This window comes from Diplotaxodon limnothrissa, linkage group LG11 (genome assembly GCF_057381915.1).
Source record: "Diplotaxodon limnothrissa isolate DT_005_m linkage group LG11, D_limnothrissa_male_GT1.1, whole genome shotgun sequence".
Lineage (NCBI taxonomy): Eukaryota > Metazoa > Chordata > Actinopteri > Cichliformes > Cichlidae > Diplotaxodon > Diplotaxodon limnothrissa.
Window position 1 is genome coordinate 31,207,931 of NC_140606.1, and position 13,865 is coordinate 31,221,795.

Below are 13,865 nucleotides of genomic sequence, written 5' to 3' on the forward strand. Positions count from 1 at the left end.
TTCTCACACCTTGACACGGCAGCAGTGCAGACAGACAGGAAAGCAGCCTCTGCCCTCACCAGCAGCTGAACACATGAACAGCATTTAAATTTACTGAACTTGGTCTTTACTTAGAAATTTGGGAGGTCGGTAAAGCCCCTGGTTCAGTGAAGTAAACAGGCACATATTAACCATGTTAGCCATTTAACTATTACCAATTGCATAACCACATTAGCCATTTATTAAGTTAGCATTTACGCAGCGGCTAACTGCTATTAAAAGAAGTAGAGTCCAATAAAAAATATGAGCCTCTTTAAGTTTACTCCAGGTAGGGAAATGGGAAAAGTCTCCACCATGTTAACAGGAGTAACAACATATGAAAAAAACATTTTTCCTTTCTATCTCTTTCTCTCTTCTTTTGATGTTATGAGGACTTTCGGTAAACCTGGCGCTCTAACCAGGTCACATGTTCGAGTATTGTATAACATCTTAACTTTTCTTACGTCGTCACTCAAACATGTTTTTGTTTTTAACTTGTGTAAACTTGCTAATTAGCAGCACAGCACACACAGATGGAATGGTTAAGTGGGTGATGAAAGACTAAAGACCTTGCATAGTGATTTGCTTTTAGCTAAAAATACTCATCCAGTCATTGTTAGTCTGACAGACAGTGATGAGGTCAGATGTCTAGATAGTCCAGAGTAAAATTCAAAGCATTTAACATATAAACACAAGAGTTTTGTCTGCCCCCCAGTCTGCTGGAAAATTGTCTGAGGCCTCACACCATACTTCATGCTTCTCAACCTTCTCCCATCTCTGCATCCCACATGAAAGCTTCTGATGCAATTGTGCAACATGTATAAAAGGAAAAAGATTTATTTACATGGCAGTACAATATGTTAAGGATCTTTTTCTTCAACATCCACTCTGACACATCCTCTCCAAAAAGCAAACAGAGTTTAATTTACACCAGTGTATGTGGGGTTGTCCTGCCCAGTGGGGTCTTTGTGGGTTTCCTGGCTGTGCTTTGGATGTGGTTTATGCGTTCCGCCTGCTGCGCAATGCATAAGCAGCAGTAGTCATCCTTTTCATTTTACAGTGCGTTCTGGAATAAAGGCATGTGAACAGTGTTTGCAAGGTTAATGACTTTGTTGGCAAATTAGTTTCGCTATTTATCGTTTCATTTGTTAGCTGGACCACAGTGGGTTTTAGGGTAAGGTTGAGATGGAGATTTCAATGAAAAAGTGACTCATACAAACCTGAAACGTGAAGCTGGAATTTGCTGGCAATGACACATTGAATCATAAGGTATTTAAGCAGCAAAGGACAGATTTACTTTCTCAGCAGCAGCGTGACCATCCCTGAAGTCCTGGCCTGTCTGAATGTATCAGCCCACCACAGCAGTTTTTTTTCTTAACTCTTCCGCTCTGAGCACATTCCTGACAATTATGAAAATCCTGCTCTTACTTTTATGATTGTTATAATTATGAATGCATTACATCCCTGTAGCTATTTGAACTGAGAAAAATGCAACGGTGTGTTGCCGTTTAAGAGAGGAAAACAGCTGCTTTCTCTGGTGCATCAGCAAGAACCATCAAAGAAACACTTTCACTGCATTGAGTCATTCTGCAGTCTTCGGTTGGCTTGTCAGTAAAAGCCTAAGGTGAAGTTGAAGATGACAGGAAAGATGAGCAACCAGAACTCAGATGCACCCTCAGACCCATTGTTTTAACGGTGAGGGCGTCTTGTTTTAGGGTGTGAAGAGTAATGAGCAACATGACTCGACATGACATTAAAAAAAATGTACATTAAAGCAATCGTAAGGTTAGACTGCAGAGAGATGCTTTGCTTCTATCTGCAGCTGAACTTCAATCAAAACTGAACGATGCCCAGAAAGTTTTTATGTGAGCAAACTATGTGCTATCCCTCATGTCTTCCTTTGTTCATATAACATTTGGTTTGCAAAAGCCCTCAATACAAATCCATGGCCAATGTAGTAAACTGTCGAGTTTGAATAGTCAGGTGGTTTCATGTGAACATGACTCACAAACATTTCTTGTAAATAAACGAGGTCCCACTCCAAAAGTTCTTTCCTAAATAAAGAAGTGCAGAGGGCCCATACGTTTGGGTGCATATCTGTGCCAAATGGTATGGAACTAATCTCCACTGAGTTATTTCTCATTAGAGATGGACCTCTGAGAGGTGCATCGGTGTGTGGACCGTAGACGGGGACAGGGAAGGAACTGTCTGTTCCTGCAGTTGATTTAATGTTGCACAGGAATAACTTTATGACAAATTTAATGCTGTACAAACTACATGGTTAAGTAGAGAAGCACAAGCCCTTTGTGCAAAGCTGCAGTGGAGCTGTACGTGGAAGAATTTTCTCAGTCTTACCGCTGCTGACAGACATACACGCACGCACGCACAGACAGACACCGACACACGCCATGCTACTGGGATTTAGTCAAACTCAGTGGAAACCCATGTGCTGATGCATCACTGTTATAGCACTCTGTTGACTGATTATTGTGGAAGTGCAGTAGACTTTTGGAAGAAAAAGGGCACACTGATTCAGGGCTTGAGGTTAAGTAGAACCACAAATCAGGCTTGATTTGTATGTTGAAGGTGTGATGAGTAACTCAGAGTTATCTCGCTCTGTTTTTCCACCCCAGTGATCAGAGAGTTTGTCTGTTTAGAGATCTTAGTCATCTTCCTGCCGGGCATAAGGTATGACCCTACCTTGACCTCGAGGGGAGAAAGAGTTGTTAAAAAGCTTTGGCACGTTTTTACATGATGTTCAATCAGTGCAGATATAATGGCACAGTCACGGTAGTAGTCATAATACAAAGACTCAGAATACGTGGCATTATTTTATCTTTATTTGTTTTCGAGCCATAAAACTCAATGCAATTTATACCATTATTAGTGTTGTGCTATTAAAATTTACATTTCTTTTCCTTTTATCAATAGAATTACAATGTGCTTAACCACAATAATGACAGTGATTAAAAGGAGCGTATAAAACAAAATAAAACCGATCCAATTACAAAAATGTGTCAGCTTTGAGAAGACAAAGTGGAGACTTGGCAATGGTGATTCGCTAAGGCTGGAGTCACACACTGTTCCTTCCTGTTATTTTTAAAGACATAAATTACCAACATCACACAGCTTCCCTTCTTAATACCTCTGGACTTGTAGAGATTTATTCCTTCTGGATGTTGCTGCCAGTGACTTGCTAGGACTCTTCCGTAGAAGGCTAACGCTTATCAGGCATTTGAGTCATGTACGGCACCGAATGTGCAAAGCATTTAAGGCCCGGGTCTAGTCATACTGAATACCACGAAAGTCACGAATTACTGTGCAAATAAGACATCCTTTAAAGATAATGAACTCTGCTAGAATTGAATAGTGAGATGTATGATTTCAACAATGTCGTCAAACATGAGCCTCTGAACCGCATGTGGCCCTGTCCCAGGAAGTCTGCATCTCCAGTTACTTGTCTGTCTGTAGAGCGAGTGGATCACGTTATTAAAAGTGTGTAGGGTTACTGTGGACAACCTTTTCTTGCGATAACACGTCCTGGAACATGGCAGCAGGTTTTAAACTAGGAATGCAATTTAGAGCCAAGTTTATATTAAACAATATTAAAACAGATGTAAGCATGGCGATATTTTAAAATGTAAGGTATTTATTTGTGTTAATAACTACAGTGTTGTTCTGGCTGAATTTTTTCCTTCCTCAGATGTTTGTTGTCCTAGTGGACCTCCCTGTCCTAGCTCTTGCTGCGTGTGAAGTTTTATGTATGCTGTGAAAATGCTGTGTGACACCGAAAAGGCACCAGACCGCGAGTGCTCACTCTGTCTGGTCTATTCTCTAGAAGGTCTAGAAGTAGCCTTTGTTTGTCCACAGAACTGGCAGAAAACAAACCCACTCCTTCCTCTTGCTCTCTTTCTTTCTCTGTCAGCTGAAGGGATTTGCTCTACAGCTGAGGAGGCAAGCAACAATAATGAATAGGAGCCTCTTGCTCTGTATCCCATCTGTATATGCTCGTCAGTGTGTGTTTCTCACAGTTCATTTAATGGCAGCTCTCTCAGAGTTTGTGTGTGCAGGGTGTATGCAGAGCAATATGTTGTTTCTCCTGTTTGTGTGTTCTAAGTATTGCTGGTCATGTTTTTGTGGTGTGGTTGTGTGCGAGAGTGAGCCTTATTGATGATGCCTTTTTCTTTTTTTGTACATACTAATGTTTTTACACCTATCCCTTCAAGTGAAACTGTGTATACAGCTATAAGATGCCAACAGAGAGTAGCTCTGCATTGGACTGTGTTGCTGTATCTGCAGCAGTAGCAGGCAGGTTTTGCTGAGTCAGAGCGAGTTCACACAGCAGTGATGATTGAGCGTTTAAATCTGCGCTCAATGGTGCCACTCGCTGGCAAACTTTGCAAACTGCATGCAGGGAGAAGGATGGGCAATAGCAGTTGCAGGAAATGTATGCTTTTATTGCTGTCAGTCACAACTCTCCTTTACTGCTCTGTAGAGTTACCATAACTGATTAAAGCATGTATTGTTTCTTAGCCTTTGCGGTGGCTATTTCCAGCATGACTTTGTATGATGTTAGCAGGAAACATCCTCTGTTCTCTAACTCACTGCAGATGTTCTCTGAGTTGCTCCTACTGTTTTGCTCTCACTATTTCTCTTTTTGGATAGCTTTCATATTTAACCACTGGGGATAATTGCTTCCAATGAGTGCACGATGAAGGGGTTTTCTCTACATTTTCAGTCCATGGAAACGTCAAGTTTGATGCAGTTAAAACACATTACTTTAAAGCAAAGTCAGAATCATCCTGCAAGTCTAGTAACATTACATACCACATGTGTGACTGTCAGCTGATTTTTTTTTTCCACTCACCCCTGATTTCTTTCCATACAGAAAAACTCTACAACTCAACAGGACGGGAGCTGCGGAGAGCCCTCTTTTCCCTCAAGCAGATTTTTCAGGTAATTATTTATTCATTCTAGCTGATGTCTAGTAAGAGCATCTTAAAACTGCACCTCATTCAACCCCCACAGTGCTTTGTGTTTCTCATAATCATTTTTTCAAAATCTTGTGAATTCTTTGGTCAATTTAAACGCATTAACATACAAGAAGTCAGTGCACACATTCACGCTCGCACTTGGACACATTACTGTTTTCTTGAGGCAGAGTTGTGCTGCTGAGAGTCTGCCTTCGTGGCAGCTGTGGAGTGTTCAGGTCTGGTCATACTTCACACTCTGGGCTGGGCTAGCGGGCAGTCGGTCGCAGAGGGGGAGGGATAACTGACAGTTAAATGGAAAAGAGAGCAACAGGCATTGATATATGCTCAGGATATATTAATATACCTTACTTTTTACACTCTGAGTGTCCCTGTGAGTTATCAGCTGTAGAGAACAGTGACAATTCTTGTAAAATATCTCTGATCGATGTCTTTCTTCCCTACATTCCAGTTCTGTAATACACATGTATGAGTTTAGTAACTGCTGGTCATTCTGTTTCTTTAGTGCACGCCTTTATGTTTAGGCTGTGCCAAATGACTGGAGTCTCCATCACAGATATATGGTAAATATGTTCTGGAAGCACTTAGACTTCCTCCTGGGGGAGAAGTAGCCCTGACCACCCCACTGTGTTTATTGCTGCTTTCCTCTCGATCCCATCTGAACAGTAGAGCGCATCAGAAAATGTTAAATCCTGCGGAAAACCTAATGCTTGGCCTTAAATTATGGAGTCATCGACAGGTGTGAGAGGTGCAGGTGGTTTTGTCATCAAGGACAAAATGTGGGATGAAGTGGAGGGGCCGAAGCAACAGGAATCCATTTGAACAAGCTGCAAACAGATTGCACTTCTCACTGCATCTGCAGCCACTTTTTGCTGAATTTGAGAAACTTCTGCTGAGTGTTAACCAGCTGATGATTTGGAATGAGTAAAGTGTGTCTGTAGCTGTTCTCTTACAAGAAATAGTTTTTTTGCCTGCAGTAAAACAAATATTACAAGTGTTGTTTAGTAAATCTTTTTTGCAGGAGGATTAACCAGTGGTTTTACCCACTGTGCGCAGATGAAATTACTATAATTTGCTCACATTAAGTCACCAGCTCTCTTGTTTTTGTGGCATTCATTTAGTTATAATATGATCAAGATAAGATGGACCTTTCTGTAGTGACTATCTGCACTAAACCAAGCGCTGCAGGCCAAAGAGAAAATACATTTTCTTGAGTAAATCGTGCCTTTAAAGATCAGCATAAATTATCTCACTAGATTCTTGAGCTGATTTTATCAGATTACTGTGCTTCTTAAGCTTACTTTTTATTAGCCTTATAGCTAAGTATATAATGCCCAGAATAACTCTATCAATATAATAGTATAAAGTAAAAAATGCAGATAAACTGTATATTAAAATGGATGTAGCCACCGTGACATTCATTGTGCTTCACTCACATCATTTCATTTACTTTATTTATCCATCATTTTATTTAAACTTATATAAAAATGTGTATGTATCACCCAGACACAGAGTTTAGTTAGTTAGTGCTGTTTGACATACAAATAAAATGCTAGAGTTTCCCTCACCAAAACTGAAGAAGACATTGTTTGGATAGGTTGTTAGTACAGTTACCCACAAGAACGCCACGGTACCTGCCAGATATTTGCATTTAAAATACTTCAAAAGGCACCAACATGAAAAACGAGGTAGAGATGTTGAGTTTGTTAGACATGAAGTCTAGCAGAGAGCTAGTAGCCATACAGTGTCTGCCTGTGTTTGTACCCACATTGCTCAGCATAGGTACCTCTAATTATTCATAACTGTTAAAGTTAATGCAATTAAAACAATGAGTTATTTAAAAATGGCTCCCCATACAGTTGATATGAAAGGGTGTTAGCTTTTGAGACCAAAACTGTTTTCAGCAAAAGGCTGTAAGCATGTTTGTTTTTGCTAGAAATTTGGCCATTTTCACAAAGGCATCTATGAAATCTGAGTTTCATTTGGAGCCATCCTTCAGTGACCATAGAAGCAACTGTCGGGTTTTTAAGTTTAAGCTTCAAACTTTCCTTTTTGATGAGGCTCATAGTTGGGGCTGGATTAGGTGACCCTGAACAATTCTTTAGTTATGCTGCTAAATGCTCAGGCTGCTGGGTGATTTCCCATAGTGCACTGAGTGCCATGCATTTATATGCTGCTGCATTTTCTTTTCTCTCCCATAGTTTGTGGGGTTTTTTTGTCTTTTCTTTTCTGATGTTGGCTCTCTCTGGCTGCTGGAGGTTCCTTCCTGTTAAAAGGGAGTTCTTCCTTCCCACTGTCACCAAATGCTTGCTCATATAAGATGCTCTCATTTCTGGCTTTTTTACCTTGCAATATGAAGTGCCCTCTCGAGGCAACTGCTGTTATGAATCCACACAAAATAAATAAAATGTTTGAGTTTATAATCTTGGATATTTTCCTTTTTCTCTGTTGCCAGGATGACAAAGACCTTGTGCACGAGTTTGTGGTGGCCGAAGGACTCACGTGTTTGATAAAAGTTGGAGCCGAAGCCGACCAGAACTACCAGAATTACATCCTCAGGGGTATGTACGTTGCAGAACGGCACAGCTTTGCACCAGTGAAGCTGACAGCCCCCCCCCGACCTCAATTTTACAACACAAGGATGTTATTAATCAATCCAGTAACACTTTTCTTTCCATAAACCTATCTACAGCCACATGTGTTTATATAAACTATGTAAATTGATGATTCTGCATGATGACCTTCTCACACTCACACATTTTACCCGTATAAACAAACTCAAATGTGTGCCACAGATAATGTGGATGCTAGGCCAAGTTTAGCAGCTGTTTAATTTATGTCTCCCGTGTCGGTGATGTCAGAGATCATGTGCGTTGAGGTTAAAAGGGGGCAGGGACAGCATGTTTTGGGGATACTAGAGGTCCACAGCTCTCTCTCTCTCTCCAAGGTCACTACCATTTAACAGCCTGCTGTGAGGAGGTGGGTCACACACGCTTAAGTGTCTAATAAAAGTTCTGGCAGGATATTGCAGATCATAAAACTAATTTTCCTCTCCTCCCTCTCATTTTTATTTTCCCTGCTCCTTATTGAGATTGGTTGCACTTCTGTTGATTAAGTTGGACTCTTGACGTCAGTGCTTTATTAGATGTTTGATTTTATATGTAGAACACATAATAAACATGAATTTGTTAGCTTGGATCGAGTCATTGCGGTTAGAAAAAAACAAACAAAACAAAAACAAAAAACCAATTGTGTAGCTCAGTCATCTCATCTGTGGTTTCTTCATTAAGCCTCCCTAATAAAAGGTCACAGTGCAGCTGACCCCTGTAATTTCGTTGCACATTTCCAACAGATGTAACCTCCCTTGTGTTTACAAACTAAGCTACAGCATGAGCCCAAATGCTTCCTCTCTAATTTTCTAACACGCCAATGTTGATTTTTTTATTTATTTTTTTGTTACTAAAGAAAAAAAGTGACAAAGTACTGATGGTGCCCCCCCGGCAGGTTATAAACATGAACATGACCCCTGCCTAGACCGCCTCTGCAGGCGTGCTGATCTTAAATGTTGGAGGCTTCATCTAAACTTGGCCCCGTCTCTGATTCAGACAGATAAATCACACGGGTTAAATGGCCAAAACATGACAGGCAGATAACAACTGGTTTTTGGAAACTTCAGAGTTTACCACATGCAAGAGATGTTAGTGTCATACAGCTGTGAATGATGAGACCACTTCTCATATCTGTTCACTCCTCCTTATTGTGACATCCATTTTTTTCCTTTAATGTTTGGCAAAGCATGTGAGACTCTTTCCTTTCCTTCGTGTGCTAGTTTATCGCCTCATCTCTGCGGATTGGAGTCCTGCCCCTTTCCCCGTATCTTTACATCAACATGAGAACCTAAACCAAACTAGCACTCTCCCTGAAGCCCGTCTAACCCATTTCAATTTTTGACCTAATTTCTCCTGACCAGCTGAGGAAATGTGGAGTGTAGTAGATCACCCTCCCTCGTGAGCCATGTGTTGGCGAACGCAAGTCGAGCATGTGCTGGAACCCAGATGTACAGGTCAGAAATGAATATAGATCTGGCGGCTTTACTGCTGATGACTTCCAAGAGGAGCTATGTCATAAGGATCCCCAAGAGGGGAGTGAATTATTTGCCTGAAATTTTCACACGTGCACACACAGAGAATGGAACAGAGGCAGATAGCAAACCAAGAGCAGTAATTGCTTTGGTATCAAACACTGATCACTTCTAATGCTTTTTGCTGTAATGTCTTTCAAGTTGAGCCCAGTAAAGGAAAAAAAAAGAAAAGAAAAAAAAAAGGAAAAAGTTGAGAGGAATGTGGCCTTGAACCCTGGTCTGTCTGGTGTGCATTAAAAACCTCCCGACAAAACAATCTTGCTCTCTTTCAAGAATAAATATCAATCTTATGGGTCTTTTGTAGTTGAAAAAGGCACAGTCACACGTGCACACCAGTCTGCTTGCATTTTAGAACAACAGGTCTCCAGCCTTAGCTCTGTGGAACATTGCCTTCATTGTAAATGCTTGTTCCTGCAGCATTCTTAGCAATCTACACCATCTCACTTTGCTCTTTTTCTTCGGGTTTTTTTTTTTTCTCTTTCCATCTTCTTAAACCCCTGGAGGTGTCTGTGGCGGGTTAGTGCTCCCTCAGTGATGTGAGTGGTTTCTGTGTCTGCCTGGTTGGGGTCTGGCCCCTTTCACGGCCCCTCACACCTGGCTCGGAGGGCTTCCAGACCTGGGCTTAACTCCTTGGAGACCTGCGATTTTTTTCTTTTTCTTTTTTTGGACCCAGGGGAAAGCTTGTATGCCCTTATCACCCCATCAGAGGAAAGGGTGTGAGGTCACTGTTTCAGAGGTGCTCGTGCCATCTGGTCTTCCTGTAAATCTTACAATCAGCTGCAAACACAAGAGAGCCAAAAGGGCAATGAAGGCCTCATTAGGCTCAGTCGTGCTTCTTTCATGCTCATTTATTATCTTTCGAAAGCAGCTCTTGAAATCATAAATCTTTTGTTAATGAAATGAAAATCAGAGCAAAGGTTTCATAGTGTATGTTTCTTTAGTTAAGAATGTAGTTTCTCAAACCAAAAAGGTGTCAAATGTTGTCAAATGTTCTTTCTCTGCAGCAGACTTGTTGCAGGTTGGAGAAGTTTGACTTGTAACTCGTGGTTAACATGCGAAAGAATGTATTTTAAACCATATCATTTTTTTCAAAACCTATCACAGAGTTAACATGATACATATCACTAATATATGACAAGAAGTTCCCAACCAAGCATCAGTATGTGACTAGTTGTTAGTGAGAATGCATTGATTAGAGATGTAGTTGTCAAAAGTGATGTGGCTCAGGAGGTAGCGTGGGTCGTCTACTAATCAGAAGGCTGGTGGTTTGATCCCTTGCCGTCAAAGTGTCCTCGGGCAAGATGCTGAACCCCAAGTTGCTCCTGATGTGTTTATTGGAGCGTGAGTGTTAGATAGAAAGCACATAGGTGTAGGACAACATGCTTGTGAATGGATGAATAAGGCTTGTTGTCTAAGGCACTTGAGTACTCAAGCAGAGTAGAAAAGTGCTACATAAGAACGAGTCCATTTACCGTTTAGATTAGTTAGTGTTGTCTGGTTAGAAGCTGGTGGGTTTTACTTGTAACTGCAACTATTGTAGGCCTGCGCTTGACATATGGCATTGACTGTAATAAAAAACTGTTACTTAGGAAGCAAAGGTTCCCTGATTCGATGTCAGGAAAAGACACAAAGCCCTTTGGGGCTGTGCGTCTTTAATTTGACACAAAAAATCTGCCAAATACAACAGGTGGAGCTATCACTTGTGAATAAGGGAGCAGCTGAAAGTAGATTTGTCTTCTTCCTCTTCTGTAATTGCTTATCCCTCCTTTGTGGCACTCACAGGCTGCAGTATGTTATGTTACCACACTTTGAGAAGCATGGGTTTCATGAAGACCACATTTATAGTAAAGTCCAAAATGCTAATAAATCAGATGGTGGTTTAGGTCCACCCTAATATGTGCCTTTGTGCCATTCTGACAAAAAACGTTCTATTCTGTCTTAAAAAGTGCCAAATAAAATACTGAAAGTTGGCACAGTAACTCGTCGTTGTTAGTGCTTCCTCAGCCCCAAAATAAAAGCAGCTTTTGCCAAAAGGTCAAATAAGTTTCATCAGTAAGCTCAGACTTTTTTTTTCTTCACTGTGGTTAAAAAAAGATCCCTATGGTACTAATTATCATGAGCAAAACAGGCAGAGGAGTTGGAAGAACAAATGACAAGGTTTTTCCATTTGTAGAATTTATAGTAAGAACGCTAACAAAAGCAACAACCGTGTTTAATTGGTAACTGTAAAAATGGGAGCGACAGACAGAGAGGGCAGATTAAAGACAAACCAATTACAGTCAACATGAAGTAATTATTCCCTGCTTTGAAAGGTTCACTGTTGACATTCCTCGCCATAAGCTTTGTTTTGAGCTACACTTTCTCTGCGTGCACTTCTTCGAGGCCGTGCTATTTCAGCCTGCATGCTGCTGTTGACAAAACATTTGCCATCTGTAAGCACTGGTGGAAACAAATTGGAAGTGAAGCGTTAGTTTTTGATGTATGGGAATTTGGAGAAACAGACTCTTTTTTTTTTTTTTTTTTTTTTTTTTTTTTTGTTTCAGCTTCCAGAGCAAGTGAGGATATATATTTGATGGAAAACACATTTGTAAACAGGGCATAACTTATCTCCATACCCAAAAGGCCATCACACACTGAATTATACTGTATATACCTGGGCTTGCATGTTCTAACTTAGTCTTGAAAATTTATAGCTCTCAAAGATATGAGTCTAGAAGTATTACCTTATGCTATAAGTTATGCCCATATTTCATTTCATACTTTTATCTCATTCGCTCTTCCTTGGCTTCTATGTCTCGCTACCACTTTAAGATCTCCTAGTTTTAATGACACGGCTGTTATAATCCCACAATGCTGAAGCACCTTGACTTCCTGGTTTCCAGAAGGAAGTGCTCAAAAGGGCCGTGTGGGAAAGATAGATGTGTTCTAGTCAAGTGTTTCATTACCTCTTAAACTGTCTAGGACCTAACCCCCCCCCCCCCCCCAATACAGCACACAGATCAGCTTTTAGAGCCACACAGCAGGAACTTTAGTGGCCGCCGTTTCCACAAAGTGCACCTGAAACACAAGAGCCTTTTGTTCAAATTTTAAGTGTCTGTAGTAGCAAAGGCTTTAAATTTTATATGTGACACACTAGCAAGACATGTGCAACGGTTTTCATCTGCGTGTCACAATCCAAAACGCTTCACCGTAAACAAAGGTAAGAGCAGCCAGCTTCATTTATGTACTCTGCACTTTGTAGCCGAACGGGCGGCTGTGGTGTCGAGCTGGAATGGAAACCTGTAGTTAAGAAAAATCACCATAGGAATAATCTAAGTTTTATATACAGTATTTGACTGGGCTATGATTTTAAGTTGGCCATATTAGGGATATTGGCTGCCACTGACATCAATGAGAGCCAAGAGTAGAAAAAAATCTGTTGGAAACCGAGGGTTAGAGCAGCCTTTAACCAGACAGATCGATAGATTGATATGTTAAGAGAAAGTTCTTGTGTATCTTAAGTGCAAAACAAAACACCAGCAGTACATTTTTTTAATACTGTGTGGATTTTTTTTGGGATTTTTTTAGCGTGGATTTTTTTAATCCACACTAAGGAGACTTTCAGTAGTCCTAAATTTAGATTCTGTTTTGATTGTTATGAGTGAAAACCCAGGCATAGCAGCAGTGTTGGAAGCTCTTCTTGGAAACAGTGCGTATTGTGTTGTCTGGATTGCTGTGCTGGAGGGAGACCTTTATGATGGCCCGTTGTCTGGATAAACATTTCCATTTTGTCTGTACCAAGCTGTGTGGATTTGTGCGAATGTATCAATATACTGCATGTGCTGGTTATTACAGGTGTAATCGTTTCCTTGTTAGTGTGATCGTGCAAGAATGACTTTTAAAAGAAGATAAAGTCATGCTTTGTTAATTTTTCTCTAGGGTAAAGGGAATTCGAGAGGGCCTTGCGGGAACTGCTGACACACATATGTAGACAAGAGCGAGACGGGGATCTCACGGAATGCCCTTGTTGTACCAATAGAAACTTGACCTCCTGGTTTGTAATGAGATCCCATGGGAACACGTGCATGTTTTCCACCCAATCTCATGCAGCTTTTTGAAAAGCCACTGCTCCCGCTGCCCTCTCAGTGCAAATCTTTTCAATCTGAAAAGCACTCACTCACTGAAACACGCATAGACATTGTGGTGACGTGGATGTTCATTCATGCACACTTACAGCTTAAGTCTGCAGGTTATGGTCGTAATTCAATTTAGTTCAGTTCATTGTTATTTTTATAGCACCAGTTCACAACAACTGTAACCTCAAGGCATGTTATATTGTTAACTAAAGATGACACCCTTTGGTCAAGCACTTAGTGACAGTGGGAAGGAAAAACTCCCTTTTAACAGGAATAAACCTCTGGTGGAATGATGCTCGGGGAGGGGCAGCCATCTGTTATCACTGGTTAGGGGATGAGGGGAGGGAGACAGGATAAGATACACACTGTGGAAAAGAGCCAGAGATTATTAATAACTAATGATTAAATGTAATTATGGTTTATGAAAACAAGGAGAGGGAAAATAGGTGAGTGGAAAAGAAATCCTAATTGCATCATTTGAAGCCCCCAGGGTAACAAAGGGATGGTTCAGGCCACTGAGACACAGCCAATGAAGTCCCACCTACAAAGAATATTAAACATTATGGCTGTCCATTGAATTTGTATTAGGTGAATGTCTCT

At 40.8% G+C, this 13,865-nt stretch overlaps 1 protein-coding gene across 1 annotated transcript in view; it reads left to right on the forward strand.

Annotated features, from left to right (window-relative positions):
- Positions 1-13,865, forward strand: part of fhod3b (formin homology 2 domain containing 3b) — a 97,287-nt gene that overhangs the window by 52,143 nt on the left and 31,279 nt on the right. Inside the window, exons 4-5 of the mRNA XM_085366613.1 lie at positions 4,907-4,974; positions 7,465-7,570. Coding sequence (XP_085222739.1) covers positions 4,907-4,974; positions 7,465-7,570 — 174 coding nt within the window. The remainder of the gene's footprint in view (positions 1-4,906; positions 4,975-7,464; positions 7,571-13,865) is intronic.